The 21,651-nt window shown below is 50.9% G+C and overlaps 1 protein-coding gene across 1 annotated transcript in view; it reads right to left on the bottom strand.

Annotated features, from left to right (window-relative positions):
• BACE2 (beta-secretase 2) overlaps window positions 1-21,651 on the bottom strand; it is a 79,771-nt gene that overhangs the window by 28,527 nt on the left and 29,593 nt on the right. Inside the window, exons 2-6 of the mRNA XM_025449756.3 lie at window positions 17,530-17,618; window positions 7,817-8,033; window positions 4,355-4,483; window positions 3,043-3,177; window positions 1,452-1,553 (exon numbers count right to left, since the gene is read on the bottom strand). Coding sequence (XP_025305541.1) covers window positions 1,452-1,553; window positions 3,043-3,177; window positions 4,355-4,483; window positions 7,817-8,033; window positions 17,530-17,618 — 672 coding nt within the window. The remainder of the gene's footprint in view (window positions 1-1,451; window positions 1,554-3,042; window positions 3,178-4,354; window positions 4,484-7,816; window positions 8,034-17,529; window positions 17,619-21,651) is intronic.

Genomic DNA, 21,651 nt, shown 5'->3' with positions numbered 1-21,651 from the left:
TCGCCTTGAGCATTCCTGCGGATGGTCCTGACACACGTACAGCCCAGAATACTCAGCCCCAAGATGCTCGTGTCAGGTCTGCTGAGGACATTTTCACTACTGAAGGAGATCAGCATATGGCTTCGTATTTTAAGCGTGGTCTGATTTTTCAGCCAGCATTCTGAATTTAGGGCACTAAAAACTTTACTTGCCGTTTTTTTCTGATTCAGCAGATATGAGACAAGATCAGAGCTTGACTCTGGCTTTTGACCACCGCTGCCTTGGAGTCCTTTCAAGCTCAGAAAGGGCCTCTGTGCTGCTGCTTTTTTGCCACCACTCACCATTCTCTTGATTTGCCTGCTGCTCTTCCCAGGGCAGTTTCAGACTTCTGAAGTTTGGTTCAAGACAACCAAAAACCCCCTCCTCCCTCCCATGATTCTGCTTGGAACCTGTAACAGAGCAGCCGCTGTGCATTTTCCCTTCATTCTTTGATTTCGGCCAGTGGAGTAGTGGGGCAGTCAGCCCCGCGTTAGGACCAGGATTGAGACTTTGGACAGGAGGAGACAGTGGTTTTGGTGACCTTGCAAGGGTGGCCCTGTACAGACTGACGCTTATGAAAACACCCAAGAAGCTGAGAGGGATGTTTGTCTCACGTTCAAACAAAGAGCAGCAGCACCGTGGTTGGGACATGAGATGCTTCTCTTTGGGGGCACCACCGTGTGGGGCGCACCCTACCTCAGCCCTCCCGACAGCCCCGCGATGAGAACGTGGATACTCGGGGCGCCCGAAGCCCGCCCCAGGCACCCAGCTAGGAAAGAGCAGAAACCAGTCTACGTTCAAGTCCACCAGACCCCTGAAGCTGTGTTCTTCTCCATCAATAACTCTGGTCCACCTTTTGCCCCGAACCAACTGGAAAGTTGGGGCCATACTGGAATACTGTCAGCCAGTTCTCCAAAATGCATGTTGCCCTTGAGCGTGATTTTAATAATTACTACACTGGCTGATTGACCTTTGTCTTCTGTAAAAAGAATCACATTCTTTTACAGAAGGATTAAAACCCCAGCACGGCTTGGATGAAAATCAAAAAAAAAAAAAAAATAGTACGATTTTCTAGTTCATGTGTTTTGTTTTAAAGACCACAAATGTATTCCTGGTTCACTATTTAATATAGAACATTACCAAATGGCTTTTTTTTTCTTAGATTAAAAAAAAATACTACATCCACTACACTATTATTTGAAATACTAAACAGCATGGCACCTTCAGATCCAAGTCCCCTGAGGTTAATGTGAAGAAATTCTGTGCTAGTTAAAAGTAAGACTGAACTTAGTAAGTAATAGTTAAAAAAAAAAAAAATTCAACTCCTCAAAATGCTCAGATGAAGACTATGAGAATACACAGTAGTACTCCCCCCGGATGTGGTCATAACCCGGTGGTGTTCTCCGAGGTTGACGAGCACTCTGAGGACTCACCAGAGATGTGCGGGCCACGGCTTCAACCACTGCATTGAACACCTTCTGGGGCAGGCGCAGAAGCGTGGTACCACTATCCACGATGGCCTTGTCTGCATTATACTACAACAGAGGAGAGTTGGTGGGGAAAAGGCGCGTGAGCGACATGACATGGGATACCAGCCTGCTGTCACTGTGGGTCTGCCATACGCAGCCGCAGCCAGGGTACCTCACTCCCGGCTAAACCCACAGTGTCTTCTCAGAACTTGGATCTAGCCCAGTGTTCTCGCTTCCCAGATAAGGAAACAGAGGAAAGGGAAGTGACATGACCAAAATCGACAGCTCTCCCCATGCAGAAACTTCCTCGTTTGGAGGTGCCCAGATGTCCTTGTCGAGGATCCCCCAAGAGCAAGACAAATGGAAGAGCCATTTGTCTTTCCAGATCAAAATGACAACACTAATTACCATTATACAAATCCTACAAAATCAGCACACAGAGTTTGTGTCGTGTTACAGGACCTCCCCTTTGATTCGACCCCTGGATTCTTTAATGGAAAGTAAGTGCCTCTGACGATAAACCCAGCTTCGTGGCCTTAGGACTGGAAACCCCTGCAGTGGGAGGGAGCACCATGCTGGGAGGGAGCACCCCGGAGGGAAGGAGCACTGCTCCCTGGAGCTCTGATGGGTTTTACAGAAGCATCTGTGTATATGGGAACTGTGGTAGAAGGGGATGGCTCATGAGAAAGGAAGTGATGCAGGTAGGAACAGAATGAAATGCTGGCAGTTTTTATAAACCATCCTGCAGACATTGTAGGAGATGGACTCCCTCAAACTGGCCTCATCATAATGCTGTTATGACCACAAATAAGCCAGATGTATATAGGGTGAGAATGGGGTTCCTACATGACTCGATGCCTCAGCTCTGCATGTCTGCTCCTGTCAGAGGACAGTCAGGGCAGTCAGGACACGCCGCTCTTCAGAGCATCAGTTGTCCTGGAGTGAGAGCTGAGAGGCAGGGGGATGAATGGAGGATAAAGCTGGTGACTCATTTTGGGTTTCATTTGTTTTTTTCTAGTCCCTGTTCTTTCCCTTGCACTGATGAAAACCTGCTTAGTCCATCTCCAGGAACCATCAGGCCCAGATGAACAATGAAACGGTGCTCTTCACACATACCATCTTATGCTAATTTCTCCCTATGAAGCCAAGTGACTGGAAGGAAGCAAATTTTCTGGAAGGAGGAGTTCATCATTATCACGGCCCTATAACTTTTAGTATAATGAATCTTTCATTTGTCTTATAATGTAGTGTACTTCCAAATTTTCTTTTTTTTTAATGTATTTATTTTAGAGAAAGAGTGAGTGTGCACGGGGGGTGGGGGGCAGGCAGAGAAAGAAGAGAATCCAAGCAGACTCCCCGCTGACTGCGGAGCCCCACGCGGGGCTCAATCCCAACACCCTGAGATCACGACCTGAGCCGAAACCAAGAATCAGATGCTAAACTGGCTGCACCACCCAGGCGCCCCTGTACCTTCTAATTTCCTATCCAGGTCCCCGCTGTAGTATTAAAAAGTGACCCAGGTACCGAGACACAAAGACATCACAAGGGTAAATACCTCTCTGCAGTCCAGATTCAGACTCTGGCCTCCAATTTCCAACTTCAGAATTTCTATCTGATAATACCACTCCTCCTTAATAGGGGTATACCAGATGTCTCCTTTGTACAAACTCGGTTCAATTCCACCCAGGACCTGAGAAGAAAAATATTGACGGGTCTAAGAGAATAAATATACGGAGGCACATCAACAGGTTACATACACAGAGAAGCATACAATCAGAAGGGTGGAGCCTCACTGGAATCAGTACCTTCCCATTGTGATGATGTTACACAACACACATGCTTGAAAATTAAACAGGGAACGTTTGAGGGCCACGTACCCCAGGGTTGAACAATATTATGCCCTCATGTAATCAAGAGGCTCTGGTGGTTTCCCTCATGTAAAGGAAGTACATACAATTGTAGCCTTCCAATACCGAGATTCGCCCCCAAACAAATGAGGTAAAACGAGGAGCCACATTGACCCACAATAATTTAGTTCTTCGGAAGACTTAGGAGGACTTACAACCTCACGCACCTGCACGGAAAGCAGAACAGATGCGCTGCCCTCATCAAAACTTCATGTTGCAACACTATAAAGCATCACCCCACAAATCCTAGGCTGTCCTCTATCCTGAAAAGGGGGTACATCAGGTATTAAGATTGGGTGCACTGTAGGCAAATGCCAGTAACAGTATTTGTTTCTCACAGTTGGATGATTAGGGGATTGTCAGCACCCGCTCTGAGGGGCCCTTCCTGTCCCTGTTACCTCCTGGTTTAGAACATTTGGGCACAGAGTCCATCGAGAGGGGACACTCAGGCTACAGCACATGCACAGTGCTGATGCCTTCAATCCATTTGTTTCACTAGAAAACTTTCTGCTGCGAGTGCACGTGCAGAGAAAGGACACACAGGTGTCCCTGTCTCCCCATCCAGTTTAGGAAACCACCGGCATTACCCTCCACCAGAGGGCCAACCCCGAGTGAGGCCCACCTGCCTCAGTAGCCCCTACTGTTCCTCATTCCTCACTGCCCCTCCTCCACCCATCAAAAAAGTCACCCTTCAAAGGAAAAAATTTCAAAATGCTCTAATGGAATTTGAGGAAGCCATGAGAATCATCTTGTGGGTGGCAGGATAATTAGGAAAGATAAAAATAATACCTAATTTTACCCATTTTTTTAAAAATGTCGTAAAACGAGGGTTATCCAAATTCCACAGTACTTAAGTATGCTTCTATGTCTAATTCTTCCACCAGGGTGTTAATAAAACAGAAAAACTGCCCGATTAAATTGTGATTTTTTTTTCCCCCTTGAAGACTAAAAGATACCCACAAGACTACCTCCGTTGGTACCAGATCCAGCTACGGGCAGCCCCGCCCCGCACATCTGCATGGAGAAGACGTTGGGGATCTTCGCCTGCGCCACCAGAGAATCAAAGAACGTCTCCAGGGAACTGGATGGCTGTAGGAGAAACAAGGACAGCAGCCCCGTGACTCACGGTGTAGATGAGGAGTGACCCCAGGGAGACGCCGGGCCCGAGGTACAAAACGGTTTCTCTTTGCGTTTAATCTTTTTCGTGGCTCAACCACACACAAGCTTCTGATCAAGGACAGTAACGCAGAAGCCTACAACAGACCTTGTTCCTACAACGCAGTTATTTTCCCTGTCTGTACGGCTCTGTTGTAAAAATAAGATAGTATTTCTAAAATTGGAACAGTAGAGAGAAGATCCGCGTGGATGCTGCGCGAGGCTGACACGCAAACACAAGACAGTATTTCTAGAGCTATTAGGATGTCGTCGCATCTCTCACCCTGATGCGACGAGGTGTGCAAGTGGGTCACCGACATGGGCAGTGGACTCGCACCTCAGCCTGAGTAAGTAAGGAGAGAACTGTCGCTGGGAGCGGCCTTCGTGGCTTCAGAGAATGTTCTTCACGTCTCCCGGCCGTGGCTGTCCACTACACCAACCACGGGTCTTGAGCACGAGACCTCTCAGACCCCAGGCCCCGCTGAACTCTGGTGAGCAGGGAAGCAGAAGGGAAGGACAGTCCTGCGCCCCCGGGGGTTTAAAAGCCTGGATTCCTCGCCGCCACCGCTCAGTGGACCGAAGTGGCCCGTGCCTCCCTTCCGTGGAGCCAGCACTCACTCGGGGCGCCCCCACGTCCCAGGGACTCAAAGGAACCCAAAGGAAGAGGCGTGGTGTGCGAGCAGCTCTGAGCTGGGGGGTGGGCCTCCAGGGCTGGTATACCCGAGGGTAGTGCAGGGACCTGTGCACAGATTTTCACTATGACCCCTGGGGGATACCAAGCACTCCCGAGTTGTTGATTCCTGACGGAAACTTACTTGTGGTGGCACAGACGCCGTCGGCAGATTCTGACCACCAACGGTCAGTATCAGGAACCACTATTTACTAGTTGTAAGAATCAAAACTGTAATTCTGGAGGGAGTAAGAGCCCAGCCCTTCGGCAAACACAAATTGTCCCATTTATTTAGCTCAGTTGTGTCTGGCCGCCTCCTGCTTCCGTCGAATCTTGAGCAGGATTCGGCACAGTTCCTGTCTGTGACACGTGCAGCACGCTTGGCATCAGGGCAGACGACAGAGACAGAGCCCCCCTCCCGAAGTGGGCCGGGTGTGGTGCTGACCCCGCCTGGCGTTCTTCTGGCCACCCGCCTGCGACTGAATTCTGGCCCTACCACTTGCTCACCGTGTGACTCGTTCCTTTGTTTCTTTATCTGCAAAATGGGGAAACAGTAGCCTCCCAGAGCTGCTCCGGGGTCGCAATGGGCCAATACACACAGAGGCCTTGGAACAGGGCCTGGCTCACTATAAGGGATCCATTGTCATCCTCAGGACGACCGTCCCGTGGGATCCCTCTTGAGCTTTAAGAACATCCAGGTGCCAGGGTCAGCCCCAGAGAGCCCGACTCGGAGGTGTGCAGTGGCTCCCAGGCCTCCCGGTGAGAGAGACCCCCGGAGGGCAGGGTCTGAGGCGCATCCTCGGTGGGAAGCATCGGGACTGACCAGGGGCCGCCCCTCGCTGCAGCCACCACTGTGTGCTCAGTTGGCCTATTTCTGAAACGGCTCCGGGCCACCAGGCCACCCTGCCCCGCTGGGCCTGTTTCCAGCCCCGGCGCCGCATCCGACCCATCCTGTGACTTTGTCCTCAAACCCGGGATGGGAAGCCGATTGCCGTCATCTCAGAATTCTGTACACAAGGAGGCCACGTGGCAAGTCCGGACACCCCCGGGGACTCTCAAGTCAATATTTGCAAGGAAGCTTATTATCAGTATTATCACAGTCGCGGGCAATCCAGTTTTATTCTCCCATCTTCCCAACGGTCAGCATCAAACCAATCACACGCACACCTTTCACTGTCAAAGTCAGGTAATGAAATGTGCCCTCGGTCGCCCGGTCGATACTAAGGAATGTAGTTTATTAGGATATAACATGCTTCATATGAAATTCCATATGAAGCTCACCCCATGGAACTGAGAAGAAAAGGGGCCCCTGAACCCTCCGGGCTCCGCAGACAGGCTCTGGGCGAGGAGGGTAAACCCCTCTGCCCCTCAGCCTGCAGCATCCTGAGACAGGACAGCGTGGCCTCACAAGTCGCTCCCCCGCTCTCCCCTCCCCGCCCCGGGGAGGCTATGAGAACCCCGGGAGCCAACATCCTAGGATGTCCTCACAGGCCCTTTCTCCTTGAGAAGCCACGGGGTCAGGGAACACTCCCTCCCCACCTCGCCCCCTGCACCGTTTACTAGTGAGCCCACGCCAGGATGAACATCCCAGCGGGCAGAGAAGACAGGCCTTTCCTCCCGGATCCCCACAGCCCCCGCCGGAGGGCTCTGCTGGCACCGGGGCTGCAGCTCCTGCAGTCCTGCTTCTGTCTGTTCCACGCTTGCTCTGGCTCCAAGTCAAGCTCTGAACAAGAGGGCAAAGTGCACCACCACGGGGAGTGGGTGGTGGGGTGACCGCCTGTTGCTCTGCTCAAGTGTGTCCAGCCTGAGCCCAGGGCACACCCTGGTATCCAATCTGCATGCCTCGGGATCCCTTCCTGGTGGAAATTCCCCAGCCTGCGAGCAAGCTGGCCTCCCCGCTCAGGCACACCGACGTCACTTCCTTTGGGTTGGCCTGAGCACACCTGTTTGGAGACTCTATCTGGGCCATCGGTGCAGTTTCTAATGCTGATGAGAGAGAGGGCTCCCCTGCTTTCCCCCTGGTGCTTCCTGGGCCAATGGCTGGGGGTCCCCAGGATGCACGTTCAGGCCCCCTCCTCCACCTGGTGAGGCTCCAGGTGGCTCTCTGGGGTGTCCGCAGCCACAGGAAGGCAGCACGATGCTCCTTCCCCCAACCCCCAGTGGGATGCCTCCCTGGCCGAGGTTCCAGGGCCACCTACAGGCTCCATGTCTTCATGCAAATATACGAATTTAATAAATGTGTTTTCTTTTTTTAATCCTCCCCTCAGAAAAGCTCCTAAACACCAAAATTAAAGCGATTCAGAATTTGTTAACATTTTTTAAACTACAGAAGTAAAATTAGCAAAAACAAAGACCAGCGGAAAAAAAGGGAAGGCTACGGGTATATCTTGGCAGGAAGGTTCAAAGAACTGCACCCTTTACCTTAAATTTTAACGATGCCTAGACACGTAATTAACTGTGTGACCACAGTCTGTCTCCACCACACGACTCTCACTGACTGACCCTCTCCCAACAGCCGGGACCCACCTGCCGCCCGTCTGATGACCGGTTTGACTCGTCCCACCTTCGATTTACTTAGATCCACAGACTGGCCTTACCTTGGCCAGAGCAGCATATGCGAGTCCAAGTATCCCATTCCATTTGATCCCAGGCAGAAAGAAATTCTCAGACTCAAAGATAGTGGCAATGTTGACAAGGAAGGAGCTGTTGAAGCCTTTGGGGATGGTGACAAAGTCTTCCCCGACGAAGCCGGTCCAGCTCCCTTGCGTGTACTTCACGGTGACATCAAAGCCCTTGGAGCGGTATGTACTGGACCTGGAGAAGGAAAAGAAAAGGCCTGGTCCTCACCCGCGTGTCCGTGTCCAGACAAGGTGGCCGGGCCCATGGCAAAGACAACCCTCCAAAGCACAGGAAAGCGACCACATGCAACCCTTCATAGTTGATAGTGTTCCTGTCGACAAAGTGACATATCCCACAACACACCATCACGAACATTTGGGAGTATTTCTGTGCCACATGGTGGGGTGGGGTGGGGTGGGGGACTGGGGTCGACACATAACCCCGAGTTTAACATCTGCCCGAGTAAAGGCCGTAAGCCAGGTGCTTTACTTAACCGCATTTGCCTTTGAAGGCACAAGCCAGTCTGGGCACCCGTCTGGCCCCGTGGCTTTGCAGGGTCCCTGCGCTGCTGCTCTGTGACCCAGGGAGGGGCCCGCAGCGGCCTCGGGTTCGGATTCCCACGCGCAACCAATGTGACAAGTAAAGACCAAGCCTCCGCCACCACAGCACTGCTCCTCAGGCCCACATTTCCTCCGGATGTCACAGGCTCCTTCTCACTGCTGTCCCCACGCCCCGAAGCGCATTACACTCAAACACCAAAATAGGGGAGGGGGGTACAGCTAGTGGCCGTACACGAATGTGTGCACTGTGACACCAATTGCTGTGGCACCATCTGCAGTCCTGCATGCACCCGGCCCTAGGCGTAAGAGCTACTGAAACAGATGAGAATCCCGCTCTGGGGCTTTCAGAGACCGACAGTAAACACACGAATACATAAAATTCCATTCAGGGTAGCAATAAAGAGTGGAAGGACTCCCCAGGGCGTAAAGTGGGCGTAAGGAGTGGAAGGACTCCCCAGAGGCAGGGACTTGGCGGTCGCCCAGGCCTCTGCAATCCAACCACATCTGTGTGAGCCCTGCATAAACACAGTGAGTCCCGTGGGAAGGACGTTCCGGAGGGAGGACAGTAGGTGTCAGGGCCCTGGGGTATCCAAACCTCCAGCCATCTGAGTTTGAAAACTCTGCTGGTTTATAGGAAGGGACCCAAAGAACGTCTGTAGGCAAGTATCTAAGCACTCAAAACCGAACTCACCCGAGGAAAAACAGTCAAGTTCCTAAGAGAAGGGTCAGGTCACCAAACAGATCACTGTCAAGTGCTCCTGCTTGCCCGCCGTCTTCACTCACTGCCTTAACACTGAGCCTCTGAACACGACGTCTTTGCCATAGGACTGTAAGAACCAGGGCAATCTTGCCCGGGGTCCGGAAGGAAGTGAAGTCAGAGATGATACAACCCCTTCTTGGGGCGCACGTTGCTTACGCTTTAACTATGCTAACAGTCTTTAATTCAGTAGCGGCACTTCCGAGAATCTGATCCCAAGGGAAACACCCACGATGCAGATGGAGATCCCGCGACAAAGACGGTCATTATGTTTTATTTATAATAGCAAACAGTTGGAAACAACCTCAATGCCCAGGAGAAAGGGAACAGTTCAGGGAACCATAGTGCATCGAGATGATGGACTATGATGTAGCACCACAAAATGTGATGGAAAGGGTCATTCTTCTCAATGGCACAGAAATAAGGTGAAAGAAGACTTTTCAGCGGCTCCCTCTGGGTGGTGGGGATAGTGAGGAAGACTCCCTTTGTGGTCAGGGCTGTCTATAGGGTTTCTGCATACCTTTCATAATCAGAAGGAAAAAAAACGTCTGGCAGACACATTTTGGAGAAATTTAATTTATGCTAACTTCATAATGGGATACAGTATATGAAGAATGAGAAATTTTAATATTTGCCGTCTTAGCTCACTCTGCCATGATCTTAAAGAGCATCTGGGGGCACCCAGGTGGCTCAGTGGTTGAGCGTCTGCCTTCGGCTCAGGGCGTGATCCTGGGATCCCAGGATCAAGTCCTGCATCGGGCTCCTTGCAGGGAGCCTGCTTCTCCCTCTGCAAGTGTCTCTGCCTCTCTCATGAATAAATAAAATCTTAAAAAAAGGAGGCGGGGAGACAACAGCATTGAGTGAATGCCTAGTGTGTGCATGAGGGCAGTCACAGACAGAAGAGCGGGAGTGGATGGGTCCAGGCACACAGAAAGCTAGGTCACCCATCAGAAGTCACACTGGTAGGGCAGTCAGGGCAGTCAACCAAGGGGACTGGAAGGTCGCTGTATTGCCAACTTTACTGCCAGCACCAATTCAGGTGTATGTGCTACACATCCAGGGCTTCACACATTTACGAACAGCAATGAACCTACTGAATCGGGACAACGTGGGGCCATTCCTCAGGGCCACAAACGCAGCACTGCTAACAGAAGAGGCGATTTGGAAATGCTCAGAGAACGGGATCCAGCCCAGGGTGCGCACACTTTTCCCGTCAAGGGCTAGAAAACAACTTTTACCTCTTGTGGGTCGTGTGACCTCCCCAGCTCTGCAAGTATGAGGAGGAAGCAGCCACGGACGATACATAGAACAAACGTGCACTGCTGTGCTCTAATAAGGTTTTATTAACAGAAAGGGCAGGTTGGACGTAGCCCATGGGCCCTCGTTGGCCAACCCCTGATCTGAAAGATTAGCTCTCTCCCCAACACAGTGTCAACTACCATGACTTTCTTTGGAGAAGTTGTTTTATTCTTACTCTGCCCACACTACAGAACACTCGTTAGCATCTGCTAACATCTAAGAGCCTGACGCAGCCTCTTAGGTGTATGTGGAGTGTGTCTCCTACACTATCCGGACCAGCTCCCTAGTCCCCTCACAGCGGGAGCATTCTGGATTTCCTGGTGCCACTTGCGGGACTGAGAGGCCATGGATGGTACACGGCCCGGGTTCAACCCCTCGTTCGACAACTCAGCTGTGTGACCCTGGGCCAGGTTACATAACCTCTCTGTGCCTCCACCGCCTCAAGTGAAAAAGGAAGACCATGTAGTACCACACCTCTCATGGGGTTAATCTTGAAGACCAGGAGAGTAAGCTCTGGAAAGCGTTTAGAACAAAACCCGGGGACACAGCAGGTGTGCAACAAAAACCACTGTTATAATTACCCAATCACCTGCTGCCTTTATTCAACCTATGAACTACTATCAGAAAATGTAAGAATGTTTTTTTCCTGAGTGCCTGGGTGGCTCAGTTGGTTGAGCATCCAACTCTTGATTTCGGCTCAAGTCATGACCTCAGGGTCATGGGATCGAGCCCTGAGTGTGTGTGTGGGTGGGGGGTCCACGCTCAGCGGGGGGGTCTTCTTGAGACTGTCCCTCCCTGTCTGCCCCTCCCTCATGCACTCTCTTTAAAAAAATAATAATAAATCAGGACGCCTGGGTAGCTCAGCAGTTGAGCGTCTGCCTTTGGTTCAGGTCATGATCCAGGGGTCCTGGGATCTAGTCCCACATCGGGCTCCTCATGGGGAGCCTGCTTATCCCTCTGCCTATGTCTCTGCCTCTCTCTGTTTTTCATGAATAAATAAAATCTTTAAATAGTAATACTAAATCTTTAAAAAATTATTTTTCCTGTAAATGCTCCTGTAGTTACTCTTACTGAATACCCAAAACAGTCTCATTTAGAAGTCCAACCATTCCCACAGGAAGGGGCAAATCTGTCATTTGACTCCGTCAAGGTGGCTGGGAGCAGTGGAGGGGTCTTCTCGGATTCTAAAGGCAGAGTTCTCCCACAGTCCAGAGCGGTGCCGCCCAACAGACCTGGCTGCGGTGACAGAAATATTACCTATCTACGCTGTCCAACACGGTAGCCACAGGTGCACTGAGCCCTCAAATACGATCACACAGTGACTGAAGAGGTCAACTTCTTACTTCATCTAATGCTAGGTAAATTTAAATAGCCACGTGTGGCTAGCGGCTACCCTTGCAGAAAGCAGAGTTCTAGATAACGCGAGGAAAAAGTGAACGTGCACTCTCTGAGCTCCTTGAACGAAACCTCAAAGAGCAAAAACCCCAGTGATGAATTGTAAGTAACTCTGAGGGTTATCGACGTATAGTTTCCAGCACTACATTTAAAAAAAACAAAAACGTTCCTCCGTCTTCATGCTCCAACATCCTACTTGTTGGCACTGAAATGCTCTGGCTCTCAACTGCTCTGCACGTTAATTAACTATATTGAGAGAGAACCCCAGATTGCCTCCTCCCGTGGCATTCATTCCGGGTGCTCAGAAACAACAATCAATCAAGGATGCAGGGAGCCACGAAAAAGTCCACTCACAGCAATAAAATCACACAGAACCAAGTTCAAGCAGCATTCTGCTTCTGATAGGAGGGTTGAGGACACACAGGCGTGAAAAGTGAAATCAATGAACAGAGGAGAAGAGCGCCACTGAACAATTTATTGTTTGAAAAGAAACCCACTGTTGTTTGCAGAGGACATAAAAAAAAAAGAGAAGGTGGAAGGGCCGATTTCAGAAGAGGGGAGTCCTGGGGTCTGCTCTGGTCCTCCTAAGCCGCCCCACCCAGGGCACGCGGAGTCTCCTAAAGAATGCAGCCAGGGGCTCTCGTGCATGTTTGGGGGTTTGGAACCTATCTTCAGGGTTAGTGGACTGGCCCACGTTGACCGGATACTACCCTTCTTCTCCGCTCAGGGTCTAGAAGTGACCAGACCAGAGTGGACGGGGCCACTGATGCCTGCCCAGCCTGGAGGTTCATCAACACCCTCAACAATGGCCAACGCTGGGTGGACTCCAACAGTCGCCTCTGGGACAAGCAAACAATGGGTGGGTCCGAGAAATGATCTCAATCATCAGGCACAAATGCCTGCCATCATCACAAGGAGAGATGAGGCATTTCTCAGGGGGCTCAGGGGTCCGGCTCAGCATCCTTAAGAAGGCCACCGGGTAATTCCCTAACATCCTAACACTACGCCCAAGCATCAGTTGAGGAAAATAAACTGGTCCCTTGCCACAACTACTCTGTGGGTTTTCCCCCCAGATGGCGTACGGGGAGGAGGAGACATTTTAATTTCCCCGAATAGTTTACTACAAGGCCAGGGGAACGGGTATATTGGATCTTCAATCAAGCCAACTGGCTGGCGGCTATTTTACTGGCTAAAAAAGAAGTACATCTAAAGGAATACACAATCTTCTTTTTGCCATGTAGAAATTCATTGGAACACTCACCACCATGAAAAGAGGGCCTCTGATGGGAAGAAGCTACACAAATGATGAATGGGTAGCCTGACGGCTCATTCCATAAATCAAAGAGCTCCTGTCAAAGAACCCCAAGCCAAATCTCCAATTACTGGGAAATGTTTCAGGAAGCATTAAACCTGAATATCCAGATACTGGGGGGAGGGGGGGGTAGAGGTGTGGGGGGGCTGGGGACGGACTTGAATCAGAAGCTGACAAACCCAACCAGAAACCTTATTATAACTAAGGGAGATCAGAGGGACAAGCAAACACAGAAGCATCACAGGGCAGGGAGCTACGGCTCAGAAAAGAACCCTTTGTCAGAAATCGGGAAGGGAAGTGAGAACGTTCTCGTGGCTTCCGTTAAACACAGTGGTGGAAAAGCACATGCCTTAGGCCAACTGGAAAGTCAGCTGAGAGTAATACGCAAACCAGTGATACATCATTTACACAGAAAATGTTCCCATCTTCGCAATATGACATCTGTGTCCAGTAGAAGCCTGTGAGAAGCACGGGATTGGGGGGCAAAGAACCAACAGAGAAAGGGAGAGAAAAGAAAGTTAACGCAAATCGCAGCAGGCACTTCACCTGCGAAACCCCCACCGTCAGGAGGGGTGCCGCCGATGGAACGGAACTTGCCCCAGACTCAGAACCGTGATGCTTCCCCTCTGATGCGGCTAAGAAGACACCTGACAGCCCTGTGGATGAACAGTTCTCTTAAAAGAAGGACGGAGGCCCAGGGCGCGGCCCCATAAGGGTACTAAGCACATTTCGGCAACACCTGCCAGCACCAGGCGGGCTGACATCTGGGCAGCAGAGCCTGGGGCTTCCTGCACCCCCCAGTGGGTTCTGGGACTTCTCTATTTGCCCATGCACGGGGAGTCCAGGAGAACCCCGACCGTCCCAAAAGCTGGTAGGGAGCCCTCAGCTCTCCTGTGGAGTTAGCAAGAGGGAAGGCCTAGGCATCGTCGGAACTATAGGCCTTCCCATGAGTTTTCACGTTTAATCAGGCTTGACGCTTAAGTATGAAAAACAAGAACCACCTGACCACACACCTGGCCAGCAAGGTGAGCAGGTTAAGTCAGAAAGACATGTCTTGGGGGCGCCCGGGTGGCTCAGTGGTGGCTCAGTCGGTTAAGCATCTGACTCTTGATTTCGGCTCAGGTCACGATCTCAGGGTCGTGGAATCAAGCCCCACCTCAGGCTCCATGCTCAGCACAGAGTCTGCTTGAGGTTCTCTCTCTCTCCCTCTGCCCCTCCCCATCTCACTCTCTCTTTCTCACAAATAAGTATTTTTTTAAATATTTTATTTACTTATTCATGAGAGACACAGAGAGAGAGAGAGAGAGACAGAGGCAGAGACATAGGCAGAGGGAGAAGCAGGCTCCGTGCAGGGAGCCCGACATGGGACTCGATCCCGGGTCTCCAGGATCACACCCTGGGCGGAAGGCAGACCACTAAGCCACAAATAAGTATTAAAAAAAAAAAAAAAAAAAGACGTGTCCCGCTGAAGCCTGAGACAGAACCACAGTTCAACCAAACCATGAACAAAGTAGAAGGTGAATAAGCCACCAGTAGCCTCCAGTCGATTAAATATTGCACACGTATTAAACGTACACAGTATTTGTAACACTATGATCTGCCCTCGAGTGTTTCAGTGCCTGCATCCGTGTGACGAAAGGGTGACTGGCTTGCAAAGTGCCCTTTGGCCTTGACGGATTCCAGGCTGCAGGTGTGTGCCAAAGAACTACGGCTGACTCACTGGGGAGCAAATGCTCATTCCCAGGGCTCAAGCTGCTAAATGCTGCAAGCCCCCGGAGATGCTCACGGCCCGTGCACCCCTACCTCACGGACCCCTGCTGCAGTCGACTCAGAGCGTGCAGAGCGTGCACAGATCAAGGTGCTACCTACCTTCCTCCACGTGACCTCTTCTCATTCTCTCAATTATGGCATCAGGGCCTTTAGACGTACGTACGCAGGCAAGTGATACTACCTTTGCGTCTCATTCAGGGCATTACAGAGTACTTGCTACAAAAGGGGGGTGGCACCAGGGCTGAAGGTCTGGGAACCGCTGACCTAGAAGCTGGAACTTGGATCTCCCATGCTATGCGAGTAGAGTAAAATCGAGGTCTCGACCAACTGGAAGTTCTGCTCCATGATTATGATGAACCAGCTTGGGGACAGGTGGCTGTGGAGGGGCAGGGGATGTGGAAGGACCGCCCAACAGAATGGGAAAGGGCAGAGGGGACCTCCCTCCCCTTGCACACACACAGAAACAGCCCTTCCCCCACCACGCAGGTATCTGTGGCCACAGTGATGCTCAGGGCACATCTGAGTCTTCTCTGTCATAAGGAGTCCCTGGCCAGGAAGTTCATCCTGGAATGTCAATGACGAAGGGTCATCAACACACAGAGTCGTACACTAAATGACAGGCTCTTCGAACAAGGGCTAACCGGGTACGTGGTGGCCCCCGGAGGCCTGTCTAGCACCTGCCACCACTACTCTCCAGTTGTTCATACAGGAGACCACGTCTCTGGTGCCACCATAACAGAGACCGAGACGTGCTACCTGGAGAAGACAGAAGGGCCCTTCCCACCCCAGGCTAGCTGTCCTGCCCTGTCCAAGTGGCCTGCCATTTCCAGAAGGCCAATTACTCAGTTGTTACATTCCCCCACCGAAAGTGGGGGTTTGTTCTCTGGAAGAAAGACGGGGGACGAGGCAAGTGAGCCGGGAGACAGGAAAGGGACGGCAGGGACTTTAGTGAGGAAGCTCGGAGTCTCGCAACAGCTCACACCCCTGGAAAGCAAACCACTGGTAATTTGTTTAATCTGAGTTTCAATTTTAGGGTCACAAAAACAGATGTGAAATCACCCTGCACCTCCGGGAGACAGTGACTCTGGCCCCACGGGCTCCCCAGGAGCTGAAGGATGCCTCGAGGTCCTAGTGGGCTTCCCCCGAGCTCATGCCGGGCTCCCCGATGCCAGACCATGCAGAGACCTCCGTCCAGGTGCACACCCCGCCCTGGGACGGCAGGCTCGGAGCCTGTCCCTGGCCTGAATGCTCTGCGTTCCGTCCCCTGTGAGCCACAGATTTCTCACACCAGGAACCCTCCTTGCACAGAAGTGGTTTCAATGAACCACACTTTGACCACTGCTGAACCTCGGGGCAACACAAAGGTGGTTCTCCAAGAACCCCAGGCCGCTGCCCAGAACAGCCTCGTGCTCACACCTGATGCCCTGTCCCTGCTCCAGCTCACCGCCCCTCAATGACCATCAGAGGACGGTGTGCGCTCTGCAGTCAGGTGCAACTACACAACTTCCAGCACACTCGCATTTTCAGAGGGTAAATGTCATGAGCACGTACCACAGCCACTAGGAGAATCCTCCCCTGGAATGCCCTGGAAGGAGCCCGTACAGATGCATACACACATGCCCGGACAACTACAGCAGCCACAGAAAAACACAACCACACACACACATTACCCATATACACAGACGTCTACACAAACACACAACCAGACACACATATGCAGACATCTACACAGACACACAACCATATACACAGAGATATGTACATATGCACAGATGTCTATCCAAATATGCACACAACCATATATAAGCATATGCAAACTATCAACACACGCACACAAATATACAATCATATACACACACAGATATCGACATATACAGAGATCTACACAGAGACACAGACACACAACCATATACACATATGCAGATACCTATACACATACACAAATACATAGACACGGACATATGACCACATGCACATACACACAAATATACACAACCATAAGTACATGCAAGCATCTACACACAATTCGTACACCACACACACAGTCGCAGAGATGTCTACACAAATACATACAAATATGCACACAACCATATATGTACATGCAAATTACACAAACACACACATGCATGCAAATAAACGCATAATCACACACACATAAGTATCTACATATACACAGATGTGTACAGACACACAAATAGACGCACCACCATATACAAATATATATACGACCAAATACACATATGCCGATTTCCACAGATACACACACAGATATACGACCACATGCACAGACAAATACATACAAAACCATAAACCATTGCAAACATCTACACGTACAAATACGTATGCCATACACACAGACACAGATGTCTACACAAATATGCACACAACCACAGACACGTCCCCACAGATACCTACACATACAAAAATGCACACAACCATACACACAGACATCTATCTACACAGACACACAAACATAGCCATACACAGACCCCCCCTCAAGTGATGCAGACTCTGGGCTTCTCCTGTCCACGCGTATTCTCAAGCACTGGTGTGGCGCCCCGAAACCCCGCCATGCCCAGCCGCTCACCCCTCACTCACCTGTCCGCGTCGAAGTACGAGTCTGTGTAAGAATGCGGGGCGCCCGCCACGGCGAAGTTGCTGCTTCCAGTGTCAACGAGAATCTGCAGCTTTGATTTGCAAGGGAAAAACAGACACGATCAGGTGGCGTGAATAAGGCAACGCTCTTGAATAATTCTCTCAAAAACTAAGCCCCAAGAACGATGTATTATTCGGGGGAAAAAACTTGGATTAGAAATTCTTTTTAAATGCGGCTTTGGAATAGAAATCTGAACGTGATCCATTAAGAAGTTTAGAGCAGGGAGGGGGATCGGCTTTGCTTCCAATACACACTAGGCCTGAAAAGAAGGTACATTCAAGGGGCGCCTGGGTGTCTCGGTCGGGTAAGCGTCTGCCTTTGGCTCAGGTCGTGATCCCGGGGTCCTGGGTTCAAGTCCCACATCGGGCTTCCTGCATGGAGCCTGCTTTTCCCTCTGCCTATGTCTCTGCCTCTCTCTCTGTATCTCTCATGAATAAGTAAATAAAATATTAAAAAAAAAAAAAGATGATAGAAGTCACTTTCTACACCTTAACCTTAGAGGTGAATTCTGCTCTTCATCTGCATTTACTAACAGAGTCACTAGAAGAGGTGCAAGCTTCACTCCCCTACAGAGAGGTCTGCATATTTCAGACAGCACGTAGTCTGAATAAAAATGACCTGGTTCCCCATTCAAATATTTGATGCCCAACAGCCCTAAGCCCCCAAACTACAACGTGGATTGGACTGCATCTGAGTTTCTCATCAACGTGCAAAGGGGTGCCAAGCAAGTGTGCACGTACTTGGATTTGACGGGAGAGGAGCTGGCGATGCAGGGGGATCTCGTGAGCACCCAGCAGTCAGAACAGGTGACCTCTGCATGCAGGTCAGTGGGACGGGCCAGATATTCCCACAGGGCAGAGTTCTCTGCTCCTGGACACTCTCGTCTTCAGTGGCTCCCCATGACATGATCCTCAAAGCGAGCGCATCAGAATCTCTGTGCAGGTTTTTTTTTTAAGTAGGATCCCTGCCCCATGTGAAGCCCAACTTGGGGCTTGAACTCATGACCCTGAGATCAAGACCTGAGCTGAGATCAAGAATCAGAACCTGAACTCACTAAACTACCCAAGCACCCTTCTGTGCAGGTTTTTTTTTTTTTTTTTTTTAATCCCCTCAACTTCAATTCTTTTGAGGGATGAGTTCATCCCGTCTACATCCAATGGAAGCATGTTTCTTAATCCTGTGGCTTCCCACGTCACATTTCCATTTTGATCCTGTGGTTTATGTTTTCACGGGGGCCTCACACTTAGGATGGCTGATGAAATCCATGGTGGTGATGGTTTCAACCTCCAGCACCTCTGCCCTTCCAGAGGAGAGGCTGGACTCCTTCTCTCCTCCCAGGCTGGTTTCCCAACCTGGGAGCTTTCCCAAGTCACTCAGGTGTGGTCCAAAGGGGCTTGGTATGCATACCAAAAGAATCCTTTAATCAGTCCCCTCCCTGGGGGAATTCTTAAGGTTTCTGGAGCTCAGCCAGGAGCTAGAATAAGACCAAATATAGATTTCTTCCTGTAAATCACAGTATCACATATGGCCAATGTGAGAACAGCCACGATGGGACCTTTACCCATCTGGGGAATCAAGTTCCAAAATGCAGCTTGTCGAGCACCAAGGCTTTAGTCCCAAGAGCAGACACTGGATGCAAGCGTACGTAAGTTCATCCATGCAACTCACAGGGTCCTGTGTCCAGATTTAAAGGGTTCCTGGGGGCAAGATGAGCTTTCCAAGTGGCCTGGATGAAAGCGGGTGAAGTTTGAGAAAGGAAAAACCAACAGGACTCCCTCATGAGGCCAAACAGAGAATTCCACACCTTTAAAGGAAGAAAGTGGGGGCACCTGGGGTGGCTCAGTCAGTTGGGTCTGCCTTCAGCTCAGGTCATGATCCCAGGGTGCCGGGATCGAGTCCTGCGTCAGGTTTCCTGCTCATCAAGGAGGCTGCTTCTCTCTCTGTCTCCCTCTGCCCCTCCCCACAGCTCGTTCTCTCTCTCAGATAAATAAAATATTTTAAAAATTAAAAAAAAAAAAGCAGAGTGTGACTGAGTATATGCAGCAAGACACACATCAATCACCCAAAAAATACAAAACAAAACCAAAAACCAATTGCACAACAGTGAGGACTGCTTCATCAGTATTAAAAGTCACAGACAATCAAAGATCTAGATTCCTGAACATGAGCATCCTTCCTGCCCACGCTCGTGGTCGATCAGGAAAGCGTGCCAGCTCCATGAGTGTTTCTGGGTCCCCGTGCACCCCACCGCCCCCCAGCAGGCCGTGTATAGACAGGCCAGCCGCTGGGGCATCCCACATCTACACCAAATGCTCCTGCACAACACGGTGTGGTCAGAAGGACACAAGACGACTGTCCTTGACATAATGGCCCCAGTGACCAGGGACTTTCTGGGTAGATTCCCTCCCACAGCCTCCGCATCATACCAGAACCGGGTGCTTTCACACACCCCCACCCTTACTCCTACCAGAACACACAATGCCCCCCTGTGCAAAAGCAGAGAACACAAAAGCGGAGAAAGCTGCACCAGAATACAGATTGTATTATTTTACACATGCACAAATCCTAACCGTCCAGCCCAGGCATTCGGGACAACACAGCTCCTTCAGTAGGGGCCACCCTGCAAGAAAATTCATTTTGGAGTCATGGCTTTGGCAAAGTAGGCCACCCCGGCTGTTGCTAGAGTGTTAAGATTTGAGGAGAGAGATCGCCCCAAAAGATGAGGCAGCCCAAAGACAGGAAAGGGATGGATGTCCAAGGGTGAACCCCACGGGTCGTGTTTCAAGTGACATTTCTGCACACCAGACAAGCCAATACCTTCTCCCGTGTGCCGACGCCAGAAGCGGAGTTGACTTCCAGCCAGAGCCAAGCCTCCCTCCGGGTAGGAGTCTCAACCACAGAGGAAGAAGCTCAGTGCCCCCTGCCCTATACATCTCACCCCCACATGCTCTGAAAGGGCTGGACCTCCGAGGCTCAGGGTGCAGTCCTGTTAGCCTGACTGCACACGCCTGCACCGACCTCTTCGGCTTCCTTCATCCCCAGCTTCCCGAATCATCTCCCACCTCCTTGGGTTCAAGTCCACACATATGATGGCCTAATCCTGGAACATGTCGCCCAGCCCCATCACGGGACATTGAAAATGCACACATTGTCTCTCAAACCCAGGGAACGTTTGCATTTTCAAAACACAACAGGAAATGACTTAGGGCTGAAGATAGGGGCCCCTGGGTGGTTCATCCGGGGAAACATCCGCCTTTGGCTCAGGTCATGCTCCTGGGGTCCTGGGATCGAGGTTCCCCACTCAGGGGGGAGTCTGCTTCTCCCTTGGTCTCTAATAAAATCTTTTTTTTTTTTTAAGTGCTGAAGAAAGACCACGTCCCACTTCACACCAGGGTTGCAGACATGCCCATCCCAGAGGTAGGAGTCCCTCTTCCCTCCCAATGGTGGGGAAGTCGCCTTCTGTTTCTTCTAGAACACAGCCACGTGTGACGTGAGGAGCTGGGGCCTGTGTTCCGAGGGCCGCTGGCCTTCAGCACAGCGGCCTCCGGGAGGGTAAGCAGCAGACACAGGCCCTGAAGAGCTAGGAACCCAGCAGGGAGGAAAGAAATGTCCACAGGCCTGTCCTCAAAGCTGCCTACGGTCCAGGTCAAAAGGCCCAGGAAAGTTCAGAACTGCAGGACTTGACAGGACAAGTTTTTTTGTCTGTTTGTTTGTTTGTTTGTTTGTTTGTTTTTTTGGTCACTTCTTAGATTCAGCAAAACCCCAAACATACTCTCTGGAGCTTCTGCCCTTACCCCGGTCACTGGAAAGCATCAGTGAGTTAGCTGGGGTCTGGATTCCTCACCTCCCTTCCCTCATCAACTCTGCCTTACGGTGCCAGCGCCGGCAGGGCTCACTGGTGACCCCCGAGGTCCCAGCCTGCTCGTGAGGCTACAAGCAGCACCAGCCCCTACTCACCAGCCTTCTGGAAGCCTCAGAAACACCACCTTCCTGGGTTTCCCACCATAGCCCCTCCATTCTCATCCCCCCTGTGGTTATCTCCCTCCTCTGTGCTCTTGGAAACC

The sequence above is a fragment of the Canis lupus genome, chromosome 31, assembly GCF_003254725.2.
Source record: "Canis lupus dingo isolate Sandy chromosome 31, ASM325472v2, whole genome shotgun sequence".
Taxonomy (NCBI): domain Eukaryota; kingdom Metazoa; phylum Chordata; class Mammalia; order Carnivora; family Canidae; genus Canis; species Canis lupus.
The sequence above is the reverse complement of the archived record's forward strand: the minus strand, read 5'-3'. Positions and strand labels throughout refer to the sequence as shown.